The sequence below is a fragment of the Siniperca chuatsi genome, linkage group LG12 (assembly GCF_020085105.1).
Source record: "Siniperca chuatsi isolate FFG_IHB_CAS linkage group LG12, ASM2008510v1, whole genome shotgun sequence".
NCBI classification, from domain to species: domain Eukaryota; kingdom Metazoa; phylum Chordata; class Actinopteri; order Centrarchiformes; family Sinipercidae; genus Siniperca; species Siniperca chuatsi.
The window spans coordinates 27,687,249-27,705,098 of NC_058053.1; the positions used below are offsets into that span (position 1 = coordinate 27,687,249).

At 43.2% G+C, this 17,850-nt stretch overlaps 1 protein-coding gene across 1 annotated transcript; it reads right to left on the reverse strand.

Annotated features, from left to right (window-relative positions):
• Positions 1-612: 612 nt before the first annotated feature.
• Positions 613-8,349, reverse strand: esd (esterase D/formylglutathione hydrolase). Its single transcript, XM_044215934.1, has 9 exons — positions 8,195-8,349; positions 7,060-7,127; positions 6,862-6,950; positions 5,987-6,085; positions 5,672-5,796; positions 5,468-5,587; positions 4,559-4,657; positions 2,540-2,707; positions 613-1,044 (listed from the first exon to the last, which is right to left on the reverse strand). Exons 2-9 carry the CDS (start codon positions 7,125-7,127, stop codon positions 964-966), a joined length of 849 nt encoding a protein of 282 aa, XP_044071869.1. The 5' UTR covers positions 8,195-8,349; the 3' UTR covers positions 613-963.
• Between the last annotated feature and the right edge of the window lie 9,501 nt (positions 8,350-17,850).

Below are 17,850 nucleotides of genomic sequence, written 5' to 3' on the forward strand. Positions count from 1 at the left end.
TATTGAATTGATTTGTGCATTTTTAATGGGGTCAATTTATCGAATATTAAGAATTAAACCTGTAATTTCTGACAATGTTCTTATTCAGACTGAAACACGACGCACTCACTCAGCAGGACTTAGAAGTAGTCGATCAAAAAGAAAACCTCACCTCTGAACTGATTCTCTTAAAGGAAAAGTTCAACATGTTGTCGGTAAATGTGAAGCTTTTTGTTGACATCGTCAGAAATGTGTAATCGATGATGCGTTTTGAGGTCCCAGTTAAAGGCACTGGGCTGGACTGCATTATACTGGGCTGTTTGAATGTTTTGTCCCCCCCAGGTGGCCGAACAGCTGTATTACATGTAACTTCCCAACACCCAAATATAAAAGCTGTTAATTAGTGAGCTTCAGCTTTCCTCTAGCGCCACCTTCTGGACAAAACTTTGTTTTTAGCTCCACTGCTGGTAAGACTAATCAGTAAGTTGTTTGTCTTTTAATGTTTCCTTGATATTTCAATGGGAAATGGCAGATATCTGCGTGTGATGACGAACACGTTACGATGTTTAGCAGATTCCTTCAGTGATGCTGCCGAAGTTTTCAACAAACGTCAATAAGAACAGAACAACAAAATGAATGACCGAGGCTTTTATTCTGAAGAACGCAGCCGAGACCGTTCACTGACTCAGCAAAATCCACACGCTCACTGTCGGGTCGCAGGAATAAATATAATAAAGTATTTCTCTCAAATATCAGAGGAAATCTGACAGTTGTGGCTCAATTACCCCAAAACAAATATTTAAAAAAAAAAAGTTTGTGTTCTTATTTGAGACTTCAGGTGAGTGCTGTTCAGACTGAAGGCTTCTGACTGGGTCGACACGTCAGCGACCCGACTTACTTTACTACAGAGTTCGGTTACCAGGGGAACGGGACTGATCTCGCGTTGAGCTGTGCGGGAAGTCGGAGGAAGGTGGCCGACACAGTTCAGGCGTTGAGGTACTTGGCGTGGTGCTTGATGTGGTCGTTCATGAAGGAGTAGATGAAGAAGTAGCTGTGGTCGTAGCCCTGCAGGAGGAAACGCAGCGTTAACGTCACGAAGCAACTTGCGCTCCACAGATCTACATCTATACAACTTTATCTGAACAACCAAATTAATCATCACCTATTTTGATGAATGAACCTTTTCCAGCTGCTCTGCTGTTAATCTTTGGCTTTAGACTCATCAGTAAGAACATTTCATTGTTGTTGTTCCGATAATGAGAACTTCAGAGCAACTGAAGCTGACTGCAGGGTTTATTGTTAAGCGAGTCACAGGTGGAGCTCTTCTACGGTGCGAAACATCAGTACAAAGGGCGAGCAGCCTGGTTCTTTGATAAAAAGTTAGAGGAACGAGCCTCAGATCAGGCGAGTATCTCCCGGAGTTACAGTGCTAAACTCCCTTTTTGCGTTACTAACCCTCTGCCGGGGCTCAGCGGGGAAACACGACACGGGAAGTTTGTACTCAAACTCTGGAAGATGCTCACCCGCTGAAGCTTCATGTTAACGGAAAGTGAAAGTGGATTTTGTCGCCCATCACTTCACAGCCAGTGTGGAGAGGAGGAACAATTACAGCAACCAGAAACTGTTCACTGGACACGTATTGTACATGAACGCTGTTTTACAGTGCACTTAAAAATATATCAACTTTCAACTGACTGACACTTTCTTACTCGTCACTATTAAACTGTTTATCTGTGTGAAACTAAATGCTTTTATCTTCTCGGGTCTTTTAACTGAGTTACAATAAAGTGGTTTGGTTCTATAATTTGATATTAAAGACTGAACTGTCTTAAGGAATAAATATAGATTCATAAACTCTTCTAGAGTCACAAAACCACTGCAACAGCTAACAAGGATTACAGGAAATAGTACATTTATATTCCTTCCATTGTATTGATTTTGTGCAGCATCATTACCTTGTATCTTTAAGATGTTGTTCAGATATTTATTTATGTATTTATTACCAATTCCACAGAGTTTTTTAAGCTTATAGCCTTTGAGTGTTTCAGGTTTTGTGACTTCCTTCTTCTGTCTACACACATCTGGGTGGTGAGCTGCTGCATACGATTTCCATTACAGGGATAAATACAATAGTACTGAATTGAATTAAATTAAATTTAATATTAAAAGGCCAAAGCTCACTGGGTTTGACTTCATATCGATAAATATTATAAGCGCACATGCCATTAAAATAATGTTTAGACCCTCCGGAGCAACAATTAATTAGATTTCATATCATAATAAAAGTTTATTTTGGCAGATTGTTCGACTTCTTAACATCACTTTGAACATATTTAAGGTCATATTAAACTAATTTATTGATCTTTTAGTTTAAAAAATAAAACCCAGTAGCGATTAATGATGGAAATAAACATCAGCGGGAGCCTTAATACAAAACAGCTACCTGACAACCTGTCTCAGGGAGGCGCTTCTCCCAGCATGCAACGGTTATTAAAGAGTCTACCTGACATTGTACTGCGACGAATCAGTGCTTTTACTTTGACGGACTACAGGAACTGACCGGCTGCAGTCTGAAGACGACGGGGATCTTCTTCTCGGAGCAGACGGCGATCAGGTTGTCGGGCAGCAGCTGGCTGGCTGACAGGAACTGGTCGTCGCGGCCCTGATCGATGAGGATGTCGAGCTGAGGGCCGGAGTACGCCGCCGCCAACACGGTGGCATCGTACGCCTGAAAGAGGCACAGAGGAGAGTCGGTCAGTCAGCGGCTCAACTGGAGACTTCATGTGATCCTTTAACACCAATCGAACCGCAGCTGCGACACGTTTCACACTTTCACTAATAGTTCTCTGGTTTGGAAACTCAAAGTGAAAGATTTCAACAGATTTTATTTCCTGTTTCCTGTGACAAACTCATATCTGTGCTACTATTTCTTTATGTTCTTCTGCTTCTACACTCAGTCCAACACCACAAACACGTTTCCTGCTCTGTCTTTCAAACATAAAGCGGCTGTAAATGATATTTTACAATAACACAGACAATGTAAACGGTGTTTCTGGTGGCGATGAACCTCCAGAGAACCATCAGCTGAACCTGCAGCTCCGCTCGGCGTTACGGAGCTTTATAGAGACTTTCAGCTCGTTGTTCATCTGTCACAGCTCTGGTTCCCTCTCAGCTCTCAGAGCGTCGTTTCCAGAGAAGAAGAAGCTGTGAAAAGCCGCTGAACTCGAGCTGCTCAGCAGCTGCTGAACATGGCGGAGCGTCTAGCAGCTGAAGAGCCAGATGTTTCCCTCAGCAGCTGCTGAACATGGCGGAGCATCTAGCAGCTGAAGAGCCAGATGTTTCCCTCAGCAGCTGCTGGAGACCAAACACAGAGCCGACGGAGGGAGAATGAGTGGTGATCCAGCTCAGTTCAACCCAGCTCTCACTCGCTGTACATCTTGTGGTATCTGACCATGTGTTAGTTGGTTTTATTTGTCCAGGTTTTGAGATTTCTGTCTCCATCACAACACAGTGGAGGTCAATGGGATTTAGTTTGCGGTGCTCACAGCATTGAAAGATGTAACAGCAACATGTTTGGAACTTAAAGAAATAGCTAAATTTACCATATTACTGTCTCTTTAAATGCCACATTTGCCCTCCCATGTTTCCCGGGTCACACAACAGATCATGAACTTAAAAAAATACTACCTGTATTCTCATTGTAATGCTGTAGAAACACACAGGACATAACGAACGCTGCCGCAGCTCAGCCTGTCAGCGGGCGTCGATGCTGATGATCATTTGTCTGGTGTTGAAATGACTTGAACATGATTTGTAGTTACAGCGTAAGAAGGTTAACAGAAATATCCAAAACACTTTCTGTCTTTACGTGAGTACATTTACTCACGTAAACTTCCACTCCGCTACATCTCAGAGGGAAACATTGGACTTTTTGCTCCACTACGTTTATCCGACAGCTTTAGTTACTTTACACATTCATATTCTTAATACAAAATATAAACAGCAAATAAATGATGATGTATTCGTGGATTAAGACTTAGCTACCCAGCAGTATAATTTAAAAAAAAGCTCCACATTCAGCAGCTGCAACATTAAAGAAATGAACACATGAATGCATCAATAATTATAATCCAGTAATATAATATAAATAATTCTGAAATGGGCCGTTCTGCATAATGAGTACTTTTGTACTTTAAGTGTGTTTTGATGCTAATACTTTTGTACTTTTACTCAAGGATCTGAATACTTCCTCCACCACTGTCCGAGAGTAAAAAGATCCGAGAACTTCACGACTTCTGTTTTATTAGAAATTATTTATTATGATTTTAGCTCAAAGAAACAGCGCTGACGCTGACTTGTTTTCTCTGTGCCGTCACCGGTCAATGAAGGTTCCTCTCAGCCGTTACTGTCTGAAGAAGTTCAATCCAAGTCACTGGAATGGAGTTTTGATTTAATTGATAATTTAACCACTTCATTTGAACTTTAATCAAAACTCCAATGATTTGGATTCAGCTTCCTCCAGACGGCACGCCTCACAGTGACTGCGAGACGCTCGGCGTGCGGTTACTACAGCTCTTACCTCCCAGGTGGAGCGGTCCGAGCCCAGGTATCCCGAGAAGGCCTTCTGTCCCCAGGGACACTGCATCGGGTTACAGATGGGAGCGAACGCAGACACCGCCTGCAGGAGACAGACGAGGACACATCGACATCATCGGGAGGTCGCTGTAGCGTTTTCTGATGCCAGAGGACACCGACCAGTTTACTGACAGGCCGGGAGGAGGACTGGTTCAATCTCTGGGAAACCCAGACTGAAGGCGCCTTTAGACTCTGCGACAACGCACGCCGAGAGGCGGTCCAACAGAATCTGTGTCAGACTGTATGATATCAAGTCAAGGCTTGGAAAAAGTACCTGAGCGCAGACGCACGAAGAAAATAATTCCCCTCGAAACCCTCTTTGCTTCCAGTCCCTCGGTTTTATTATTAAATTATTGTTTATGTCATGTTTGTTTGTCGTGTTTCCTCATTGTGAACAATAAAGTTGTTTTGTTTCTTATGCTGTGCTTTGCTATTAAAGCTTACTGAACTACTGTATTGTATGTATGAAGTTAAAATAATAATAATGAATGTAATCGCTGCATAGCTCTTTGTCTTTTGGCCTGTTACATTTACTGCAAATAAAGATTTTGACTGAATATTTTTGTTGAAATTAAAGTTATGACAATAAACAACAAACTGACGTGATGTCACCAAGCGCTTGCTCATGGTGGGATTTGTTGGGTCTCTGTAATTAATATTATAAAGAGTTCGGTCTGGACCTGCTCTGTAGGAAAAGTGCACTGAGATAACTTCTGTTATGAACTGGCGCTATATAAATAAAATTGAATTGAAAATTGAAGCGGCGTCTTAATCTTCTCTGAGGTTGTAAACACAGATCACTAAATTCTGCTCCACTTGACCTTTCGGCATCTTGCTGAGTGAGATGCAGTACCTTGTATTTCCCAGGGTTCTTCAGGGCACAGGTGAGCGCCCCGTGGCCGCCCATGGAGTGGCCGCTGACGGACATCCTGTCTGGGTCGGTGGGGAAGTTAGCGTTGATCAATTTGGGGAGCTGAGAGAGTGAGAGATCATCGGGAACACTAATTAGCTGAAAAGTGAGTTTTTCGGCTGAGCAGGCGACATAAATCCAACTCACCTCCTCAGTGACGTAGGAGTACATGCGGTAGTTGGTCTTCCAGGGGTCCTGCGTGGCGTCGACATAGAAACCAGCTCCAGTGCCGAAATCCCAGCTCTCGTCCTCCCCCTCGATGTTACAGCCACCTGATGCAGGATGGGAAACAGTGGGGACAGGAAGTCATATAAATCCCTCAGAACATCAGCACAGCAGCTCAGAGCTAGCCGCTAGCCGGGACGGCTTATTATTGGCCCATCGGTCAACTCCATCTTTCTTTCATCAGTCAGACAATAAAACACGTGAATGAGATGTGTGTGTGTGTGTGTGTTTTCATACGTGGGCTGGTGTCCGGAGCTACGATGATGATGCCGTGCTCTGCGGCGGCGAGCTGACTGCCGGCTTTGGTGATGAAGTTCTGCTCCGTACACGTCAGGCCTGCAGAGAAACACAGAGCGAAAACCGATCACAGCTCCGGCAAACACACGGAGAAAAAGGACAATTCAAGACAGACATAATATCTCATTTTAGGATGATTACATCTTTCCCGTCAAAGATAAATTATTTTGTCGAGCACCATTTGCGTCAGATTATATTGAACTTGTTTCAAGGTAACTGGTCTCAGTTTTGAGCCGACAAGACAAACGTCTGAGAGGTGGACTGCAGGGACGTAACGCTCATATTCTAGATTCTTCTTAATGTCAATAAACCTCATGAAAAGATCCGAACCAGCAGTGAAGGAATCTGCTAACAGGTGTTGTGTGTTAATCACAGCCTGATGGATCTTCTCCCTCTGAGCCACAGAGCTCCGTCGCTGTCCAGAAACTATTAAAACCCATCATGAACACACACACACACTGTAGTTTATTCTGACTCACACACACCGTCCTGCTGCCCCAAACACTCACTACAGCACCACATGTGGATTCATCCGCCGCTGAAAGTAGTCCTGATAAAAAACTACAGCGAACAGCTGTTTGAGGAAACTACTGAGCCTTTTTAAACAGGAAACTACAGATCTGTGTTTTTAAAGATTTACGTCTTCAGCAGGAACCAACGGGAGGTAAAGTATTGAGAGACAGATGAACGCATTATTGATTTGGGGTTTTTTGTGGGCTGAGAGTCACCGCACCAGCAGACCTTTCTTTCTTTCTTTGCTTCTTAAATTCATTCACTCATTTATCAGCAGGCAGCCCGTGAAGCTCTGAACTCACCCGACAGCCAGTACATGACGGGACATTTGTCGGTCTCAGCCTTGGGAGGCAGGTAGATTGCAAACTTCATCTTACACTTGAGCTCAGTGCTGCATGAAGGAAATACAAACACACGTTAATTCACAGCTTCACAGGTGTGTGTGTGTGTGTGTGTCGCAAGGTGCGGGTGTTAACTCGGAGGTTCAGCTAAGATCTCACCTGTCATGCTCGAAAACCTTCTGGAAGCCACCGGCGCACTTGTTGGAGGACACTTGTGTGACGGCCATCTGCGATCCACAGAAAGAGACACAGTGCATCGTTACCTGGTGACATCATCAATAACTGAGTCTTACGTTATACTGCCGCTGTCCCGACTGACTTAATGAGGTTTACAGTTTCTCTTTATCTTAAGACTCTAAACGGATGCTCAGTTTGTTGTCAGACTTTCAAAATACAGAAACACTGCAAGAAACATCAATTTCACCAACTCATTTAGTTTTAGATTCAGCCTTTAAAACTTTGAGATCGAGTGTCACGTTGCAGTAATGTGGAACTTTTAACAAAAAGCAGTGCACACGTTTATTTTCCACCCTTCTGGGACCAATACATAAATACATTTAACACTTTTGTTGAATCAAACAAAATAATGGAATATAAATACAGTGCACTGGGTAAAACCGGTGAAATGTTAAGGCAGATTTCTTCCAGTGTTAAAGTTGGATTTAGGCAATAACATCACTTGTTCATATAACAGTGAAAGTGATCTAAACGTTTAGAAAATGACAGTCCACAGCTGTATAACACCATGCACACAAAACAGCTGCATGTAAAAACAGCAAAGTTAAGCTTCTGCAGATCAGCAGCCATGGTAGCCATTATTAATTAAAAGGAAATAAACTTCTGCAGTTTTAAACGCTGTGGCCGGTTGTTCGGGACGAAAACACACTATATTAATCCATTCATATCAAGCTGCTTCCACTGTTGAAATGGCGTGTAAAATACCACAAAGCACATTAAAAAACAACTGTTATATATTTCTATTGTTTTCCTAGATGCATCATCTATTTGCCGAACTGCCCAAAACACATTTCCAAACTCAAACAATGTATAACTATATGCTCAACCACCGCTGTGCTTAGCTAGTTTATAAGCAAAGGACATTTAAAATAGATATATTTTGAACAGAGTTTGGCGTACAGTGTCCCATCTGGGGGGCGTGCAGAGATTAGCAAGTAAAGTTAGCTCATGTTAATATCGTTAGCTGCTATTTATGAATTTCTGCTTTAAGTTAAATCGCTTTAAACCTTCTGACAAAGCAAATAAACAAACTACACGCATATTCCTCGGAGCATACCTTATCAGACCTTACTGAAATGAGTATTTTGTTGAAATTTGTGCTCAACTGGTTTGCTAACTTCCCCGCCGGCGCTGTCCAGAGTCCAACAACGTCAGGGGAAAACGTGGTGACGTCAGGGCAGCCACAGTTTACGTCCGATATGTAAAGCGTACGTTCAGACGCTAGATGGCGGTGGTGTTCACTGGGAAAATACGGGTATGTAAGACAGGTGACAAATGAAAAACACCTGAATAAATGAGTGGAGAAACATAACGAATGCAGGTGCAATTAAGCAATTAACACCCAATCGTGCTCTGTGGCATGCGTAAACACCTGAGCAGGCCCAGCTGATTCTGATTTTGTATCAAGATGGCAGCAGGGAAAGATCTCAGTGACTCTGAAACAGGGTTCACTAAAGTGACGTCAGTAAACAGGGTCTGGCACTGTGGTGCACCGTGATGCTCGTGCATTAGTGCGACATGTCAGGAAAAAACAGAAGAACTTCTTCCTCAGGTGACTGAGAACGTCAATGCAGGACGTGACCCAGTTACACCGGGGCTGCAGTGCACAAACCCCTCATTATCTGAGAGTTCAGTGGTGCAAAAACCCATCGGCACCGGTCTACAGAGATGTGGGGGGGAAGTGATCCTTCGCCATGTTATAACGGTGCAGGGCTGAGTGCTTGACCCCTACAGGAAGGGGATCCGGCTTCAGAGACTCCCTGAATCAATGCCAAGGAGCACTGAAGCTGTTCTGGCGGCACGTGGTGTCCCAACACCATACTAAGACTCTTGCCTATGTTGGTTTTTCTTGTAATAAATAAAAAAGTAAGTAGGTGGATTATTATTGTATGACAAGTAAAAAAAAAAATGCTTCTTCTGAATGTTTGAATTACAGAAAGTATGCAGTTATACAAAAGGCTGTGTGTGCTACACATCAACAGCTTTACCGTTTGTACTCTTTGAAATATACAATCTACATTTTCAGATTGAAGACCAGAAAAGGGGAGACAAATATTTGTGTCTATTAACGTGAAAGGTTTCCATCAGTAAAATAAAAAACGACTGGGCAAAATGTCTCAAAAAGCACATTTTTTAAAGTGAAAAATAATTGTAAAATCCGGCAATTACAGAAGTGGAATGGCTGGGTTGAGGTCTGGAGCAGCTTTTTTTTAATAAGCTGCAGCAACTGATGTAGATTTTATTTTTAATTTTTTTGACAGGAAGCTCGCTGATTGGTCAGCGTCACTGTACACGTGAGTGTCGGCCAAATGGCTCATTTTCAAAGAAAGAAAGATTGTTAATACAAAACATAGTCAACAACTAAATGATCATGCATTATTAAAGATTAAGCTACCCAGCTGTATATATACAGTACTTCACATGAGCTCACATGAGATCAATAATTATAATCAAATAATGTAATACACGTGATTCTGAACTGGGCCATTCTGCATAGTACCTAGCCTACTTTTACTTTTGGGACTTTGAGTGCATGTCGATGCTGATACTTCAGTACACTTTTGAGAGCAGGACTTTTACCTGAAGCAGATTACTTCCACGCTGTGATTTTGCTAAAGATCTGAGCACTTGTTCCACTACTGAAAAACAAAAACGTGTCAGGATGATGAAGACAAGAGACGCAAGAAGCCGAGCAGATGAGGGCAGGCGCGCAGAGACCAGGACCGATGGCGTATTTAATGTACGTGTGGAAAACTCTCACTGTAAAGGCCGTCCGGCCAAAACCCATGTTCCACCTTCGGAGAACTCCCTTTGGAAAGTCTTTCTAAAGACAAATAAATATAAAACTTCACCACAGAGTTGCTGAAAGCTTTGCATCACATCGACCGGCTCCTGTCAACCTGTCTGTGTTTGGACTCGAACGCGGTCACCTGTAACCATTGGTAACTTTGCAAAAGCGAAAGCCCACCTTGTGTGAAGTAAAACTCTGGAAAATGAAACGAGCGTCCTCCTGGGTTTTTCTATTCTGTGGCATGAAGTCTGTCTTTGTTCACCTGCTCGTGTCTGCATGTGTGTTATTCTGTTTCCGTGCATCTCTGCCGGCCTGTTTTTACACCACCCGCCTCTCCCTGTTCCTCTCCACATCACCAGCTTCCTCAGCACTCTTCGTCCCCCTCGCCGTGTCCGCAGAGCACGATTTGCATTGTGAATTATTTATTAATACGCACGCAGATCACCAATACTTGTGTCCTGTCTGTCTCTGCAGCTGCTTCTTAAAATAGACCGTTTCAAATCCCCCTCCCTCCCAAAAACCCCCCAGATTAAATTACACTCGCTGCTCTCAACATGATTGTGGTTACGCCTGCAGTCATGCTCCATGTGTGTTGGGAAGATTTCATTTCAAACTGAATTTGTCACACGTTGCTTTTTTCCTGCTCACACGGTCCACCAGGCCTCCGGCGGTCTACCAGGGGCTGCTGGTCTGTACCTGACCTCTGACCTCGCACACTGTGGGGCTGAACTGTTGACAGATTAATAAAATCGCCCGTCTTTATTTAATAACTGCTTTTCATTTTAGAAAAAAATGGAGATTCAGAGAGAAATACTCCAGTAAAGTACCTCAGACCGAGTTACATCCCACCGCTGCATTTCAAAAGCGTGTGACGGACCTGAAGTGTGTTGGCAGAAAAAGTCCATGTAAAAGTCCTTTTAACCCCAAACTGTGAAAGACTTGTGTAATTTGTCCCAGCGGCCTTCGACCTCCTCTTCATGTGGAAATAAGTTAGGGCTTGTTTGAAAAATGTCATTCCTCGTGCCGATACGCCGCCTGAGTTCTGGTCCCAAATTAAAACTTTCTTCGTTACCGTAACTGGAGGAAGTTTAACGTGTTTTTGTACGAAACCCTTTATTTAAATGTGGAGGAAGTTTAACGTGTACAAGAATTTTGCCTAAACGAAAACCCTTTATTTAAATGTGAAATCATAAAGATACATGTTGTTCTAAACACAGGAGCGCCATGTTAATGTGCATTGAATTTTGCCTAAGTGGGGCAGAAAGTCTAAGTCTAAGGAGCTGGTTGTGGATTTAAATCAGTGACCCGGTTTCCATCCACTGGACTGACTCTGTTTCCTGAGGAGGCTGAGGTCCTTCAACATCTGCCGGACAATGCTGAAGATGTTTTATGAGTCTGTGGTGGCCGGTGCTATCCTGTATGCTGTTGCATGCTGGGGCAGCAGGTTGAGGGCAGCAGGCTGAGGGCAGCAGGCTGAGGGCAGCAGGCTGAGGGCAGCAGGCTGAGGGTAGCAGGCCGAGGGCAGCAGGCTGAGGGCAGCAGGCTGAGGGCAGCAGGTTGAGGGCAGCAGGTTGAGGGTAGCGGACGCCAACAGACTCAACAAACTGATCCGTAAGGCCGGTGACATTGTGGGGGTGGAGCTGGACTCTCTGGCGGTGGTGTCAGAGAGGAGGATGCTGGCCAAACTACACGCCATCTTGGACAGCGTCTCCCACCCGCTCCACGACGTGCTGGTCAAACAAAGGAGCACCTTCAGCGGAAGACTCATCCCCCCACAATGCACCACAGAGCGCCACAGGAAGTCATTCCTGCCTGTGGCCATCAGACTCTTTAACTCCTCCCTCTAAGAGTCAGTCTGTATGACCCGAAGTCACTAAACTGGACATTGATCATTAACATCTCTGCAATACTTGAATAACTGTGCAATATTCTGTGTTTAATACTCCCGTGCAATATTTAGCTTTTTCCTATTTATTATTCATACCTCCATTACTGCTGTTGCAATACTACTTATTTGGTACATCACACTTCTTTTATTTTATACTTAAACACACCTGGTACACACAGTTGGTACTGTTAAGGCCCAAAGTCACTGGGATATTTCCAGTCTAACGGGACAAGCGGTAGATAATGGATGGATGGATGGACACCTGGTACTTAATTTATTTTCTGACCTGTTTTATAGTGTTTATAGTGTATTGTATTATATTGTTTGCTAGTACTTTCTCCTGTGTGCACGGACGTAAAGGCGAGCTGCTGTAACAAAGAGTTTCCCTTCGGGGATCAATGAAGTATTTCTGATTCTGAAACATCTCTGCTTTCACTGTCAGTGGAAACGTGGACAGTTAACACATGAATCAGCTGCCGCACGTGTCTATGGACATCGTTCACATATCGGATATTATGTCGTTTTCAGCGTCATCAATTGTGCAGAAAATTTCCTGGACTAAAACAAAAACAAACTGACCGTCAGTGTTTGCTGACGACGGTCATGTTGTTTGAGTTTGTGTGAAAATGAAGCGATGTTCTGTAACGTCACGGACTGCTGGGAAATAACAGATGTGTTTCTCATTATCCTGCATTTCTCTGTCCGTCCAGTGGACGAGGAACAGAAAGGACACGGTGCTCAAGTTCACTGCTCATTTATAACATACGGCTACATACACATTTATTCACATTTATATAATATACAGTTGTTTGTTTGCATGAATGAGCTAACTGACTCTGCTGTGAGACAAAGTAATCAAAGCTGCTGCATCACATCATTAATTCACAGCTGTGGATTAATAATAAAGTTAATATTAATAATACTTAAAATAATGGTTGGAATAATTGATTAACCGAACCCAAACTGGGACCGGGGAGCACAGTGCGGGGCGCTCGATAGCTGAAGGCTCTGCTACTCAACAGCAGTACTGACTGAACTATCCAACAGCAGATGAAGACGTTAAAGTGAGCTCCGCCTCCAGCAGCTGTAACAACAACAGTCAGCTGACATGCTGAAGCATCAGGAGTCAGATTTCAACAATATGATATATATAATAATATAATTCTCTGACAGCAACAAGTACTTTTACTTCAATACTTTAAGTACATTTTGCTGTTAATGTCGTATTTTTACTTAAACCGCTGTACGAGATATCAACACAACCGTACAATTTCAGCGTGTACAAAAAACTAAACCATTAATAATGTACCTTTTGATTGTTCAACTTGTCTGACTGTTGACAAACGGGTGGTGTGTGTGTGTGTGTGTGTGTGTGTGTGTGTGTGTGTGTGTGTATACTTATATACCAGCAGATAAGTCTTTCCTCTGCAGCAGCATGTGTGAAAAACTAAATCATAAACTTGAAGGTGAAGTCGAAAAACATCCCTATGGTCATGCATCTGAGTGTGCACATGCCGCAGTGTGTCTCAGTGTGTGTGTGTGTGTGTGTGTGTGTGTGTGTTATCGGTGGGCGGGGATTACTGATGTTGTGGGGACATAAATGTGTTTACACGGTCACATTGTGGGGACTCGCCTTCCTTATGGGGACAAAATGCAAGTCCCCACAACGTAAATCATTTCATTTTAGGGTGAAGGCTTGGTTTAAGCTTAGGTTTATGGTTAGGGTAAGTCTGCAGGGAATGAGTGGAAGTCAGTGTAATGTCCCCGAAAGTGATGGAAACCGCGTGTGTGTTTTTGTGATTCACCGCCTCTCCTCCTGGAAATTGACTGCAGCGTCCTCTCTCCCCTGGCTCGCCCTCCCAAATATCACCTGTCAGTCAAACTCTGTATTAGACAGTGCCCTTCAGGTGGCTCAGCGGAGTCTTTGAGTGAGTGTGCGTGACCGTGTTTGCGTGAACATGTGAAGGTATAAGATGAGTAATTAACCTCTTCCTTTTAAAGAGGACGGGGGCAGACTCAGGCAGAGTTGGTGATGATCCCGAAGGACACAAACGGAGAGACGACACACTCACACACGAGGCCGGTTCGCGCGCCAGCCTAAAAAATACTCCGCGAGCGCCGCGTCCGCCATCTGGCGCTTCACGAGAATGTCAGCAGGGTCACGTCACTTTCGGTTTGCTTGGACCATCACTCGGAGCTGGTTTTGACTTTTTGAAGGTAGCAGTCTGAGAAAAAAACAGGGCTTCAAAAAAACGTGTGCAGCACAGCTCCTCTAAAGAGAAAGTAGAAGAATAATCTGCAGCAAGTCATTAAGGTTAATAACAGGATAACAGGAAGGGTTTGTCGCCGCAGGATGTGTTATTTTTCATGACTGCACAGGGCTCCATTCCCCCAAAGCATCTTAACCCTTCAGTCCCAGCTGAACGTCGGCTCGCTCACAGACCGATTGGTCTATCTTGCTGTCAATCAACGAATCAATAGCCCTGGTCCTTATGAACAAAACGAGCGCTCACACTTGTTTGTAACCCCTCTTTACGCGTCGTTATAGAGATCCAGGCAGCATTTGCGCATCACTTTTGTGATATTGTGTGTTATTCACCGGTCGCGATGCTTTAGTAAACTATTCACATTCTAGGTGTTGACCTTTGACCCCATGAAGTCAGAAAGGTTTGTGGTTTGATTCAAGCAAAACCGGTTTTACTTGATCAACTTTCGCCTATTTTATTAATCGATTATGAGGCTGTTGTGAGCTGATAGCTGCTGTCCCATTCTAGGCTACATGTGCCGTTTATATAATCCATCCATTTTCTACCGCTTGGTCCCGTTAGGGGTCGCGGGTGACTGGAGCCTATCCCAGTGACTTTGGGCCTTAGGCAGGGTACACCCTGGACAGTGGCCAACTCGTCGCAGGGCTAACACAGACACAGACAAGGACAGACAACCATTCACTCTCACATCCATTCAATACGGGCAATTTAGAGTTATCAATTAACCTACACATGCATGTCTTTGGACGGTGGGAGGAAGCCGGAGAACCCGGAGAGAACCCACGGTAACACGGGAGGATCCATAATCCATAGGATATATATATATATATATATATATATATATATATATATATATATATATATATATATATATATATATATATATCTTGGATGCAACTGTTCACATCAAATAAATCTTCATTTTCAAACAGTCCTGGTTATTGTGAAGAAGAACAGTGTAATACTATAACAATAATAATAACAATAATAATAATAATACAAAAATGCAGTTTGTGGCCTGGCACTGAAAGGGTTACATTGATCATAAAATCCATCTTTTGAACAGTCTAAAACTTAACAGGTGTTTCTCAAAATAGTAGTAATTTAATACGATCTCTCTGCTACACACCGGTAGAAAGCTAAGAGCGTCAAGAAGCTCAGGAACCAAAATCTAAACTTTCATCCTCTGATGTTCTCTGTTAAAAAAGAGTAATAATGTTTAAAGGAGAAAACCAGCGCACACACATAACATTTGATTTGCAGTTTCTGTTGCCACCGTCCTCCTCTCCGTCTTCTCGTCTAACATCTTCATCTCTTCTGGCTGAAAATCTCCTTTTCCTGACCTTCTCTTTCCTTTATGGTGTGTATGTTGTTTGTTCAGCAGAATGATACTGACAATAGATATATAAGAAGTTCTCATAAGTTTTGACTGCTTAAACTTCGTTTTCATACTGAAAGACTCGTTTGCGGTTTGCGATTTATGTATTTTGAATATACAGAACGACTGGAGTGACAGATCCGGATCCTGAGCAGCAGAGAGACCGCTACAGTACTGTGTGGACTTTAACGGCCTTGTGTCCTCATCTTTCAGCCGCTCACTCCACAGGCCGCTCCATCGCCTTTGCGTCCGTCTTGGTAACGTTGCCGAGGCCTTTGGTCGCGGACAGGCGGAGTCAGTTATGTTGCCGAGTTACGCTGAGAATCGCCTGCTGTATGAATAGACGCGACTGACGCTCATTATTCATGTAATTCTTTAGCTTCATGGTATGCTGCTGAGAAAATGGTCATGACTCCTGTAATGAGCGCAGTCCTCTCTCTTCCTCCGTTACCGTCAGATCAGTTCTGGAAAGAAAACAGTGCTGGTACATGTGACTGAAATGAAAGGAGTGCTGTGTGTGTAACGTTGATCGATGGAAAAGGGCAAATATCCTCATTAATGTTCTTTATTACTGCTGAAGAACTTTAGGAACCAAAGCTGTCAGAAACTCTTCTTCATCAGAGACTCTTTCATGTTTTCTACTTAACTACATACTGTATCCGTAGCTGTCTATTTCAAACACCTATCCGCTAACTCTTTCAGCTGTTTATCGGTTACTTTCAGACTTGCATGTACTCTCGTTCTGCATGTACTGTCGAGTACTTGCACCACTACTTATGACTTATATATATTATTACATTGTATTATTATACCGTATCATCATCAACCGGTAAACCCACTCTGTACTTCACACTTATTTTATACATACTTATACCCACCTGGTACTTCATTTATTTTCTGACCTGTTTTATAGTGTATTATATTGTTTGCTAGTACTTTCTCCTGTGTGCACTGACGTAAAGGCGAGCTGCTGTAACAAAGAGTTTCCCTTCAGGGATCAATAAAGTATTTCTGATTCTGATACTTCTGGCGCCGAGCGGTAGGCGGCCTGCTGCAGCAGCTCTCTTGCTAGTTTTCCTTGTTTTTGGACGTTTGTTGACTTTACTCTTGGGAATCTTAATTGCTCTTGTATAGTTTGTATTTTATATAAATATATTTTTTTACTTTCTCTATTTTTCTGTATTTATTTCTGTCCTTGTGCTGCTGCGACAACCGAAGACTGTCCTCACCAGAAAAACGTCCATATCGCTTGTGCCAGCAGCTGATTACGACCCATGCAACAGCAGAGTCTCACACAAACAGGCGTCCGGGTTGTTTACTGCAGTCTGCAGGTCCAGCACAGCACACTGCGACGACCTGACGCACATGAAAGCATCCCGGGCAGGTGGACCTGCACTGCCTCTGCTTTTTGTAAAAACTGTGATTAATGTGGAATTTATTTAGTCATGAGATAATTTTGTAATATTTTAAAATATTAAACAACAGATGAAAAAGTGCTGGAATTAATGAATGTTAACAAGCTAATAAAGGGTAGTCTAATTAATAAAATATGGAGAAACTAATTTAACGGTGGACAAAGTTGAAACTCATCGATCTGTGTCTCCTGATGTCCTCGTCAGTGATCATGTGATTTCTTACCAGCAGAACAAACATGAGATTAAATCTAAACTTTACGGAAATAGAAAGCACCTGAAAGTCTCAGCGGACTCTTCTCTCAGAATAAAAATGTTGCCATTTTACGTTTCTGCAAACCACAGATAGGTCGAATCTCTACGTTTCAAACGCTGTGGTGAAGGTCTGGTCAGGTTTAGGCACAAAAACCACTTGGTTAGGTTTAGGAAAAGATGGTGATTTGGGTTAAAGTACCCGGTTTAGTCGCCACAGAAACGGCTACAAATGTCCCGACGTCTCGCTAAAAAATACCTGGTTTTGTCGGTTGAAACGGGAAGCAAGCAGTGTGGTCTCTGCTGCTTGTGCAACTCCAGCCGTCACTTTCCAGAAATGTTGATATGATCCGTATTATGTGTACTAAAACGTAGAGATTCTACGTATCCGTGGTTTGCCTACATCTTATTCTGGGCCGCTTTTCTGTCCGTATGGAAACCCTCTCTCCTGTAATGTCATGGCATAGACACGCTGCTGATTCATGCAGGGACTGCAGCTGCCTCGTGTTGTTTTCATTTTGATTTACACATTTCATTTTGCATTTTTTAACACTGGCCTGACTCTCAGCCAGTCAGCTGGCCAGCCACCAGGAGTTCTCCCAGTGTTCCCGGTGGACAGTCCGGGACTTTGGGGGCTCCGTTTGAACTTGAGTACATTGGAGTTAGTTGTGTCATGTGAAATCCAGATTTTCTTCTAACTCCGACCCACTGGATGTTCATAAAAA

What these genes read in the sequence shown, in the direction of transcription:
- esd (XM_044215934.1), bottom strand. Translation starts at nt 7,127, where the DNA reads ATGGCCGTCACACAAGTGTCCTCCAACAAGTGCGCCGGTGGCTTCCAG. An exon ending in CGTCATGTACTGGCTGTCGG is followed by an intron (nt 6,086 to 6,861) that starts GTGAGTTCAGAG and finishes GTTTCTCTGCAG; the next exon opens with GCCTGACGTGTACGGAGCAG. An exon ending in ACTCCTACGTCACTGAGGAG is followed by an intron (nt 5,588 to 5,671) that starts GTGAGTTGGATT and finishes TCACTCTCTCAG; the next exon opens with CTCCCCAAATTGATCAACGC.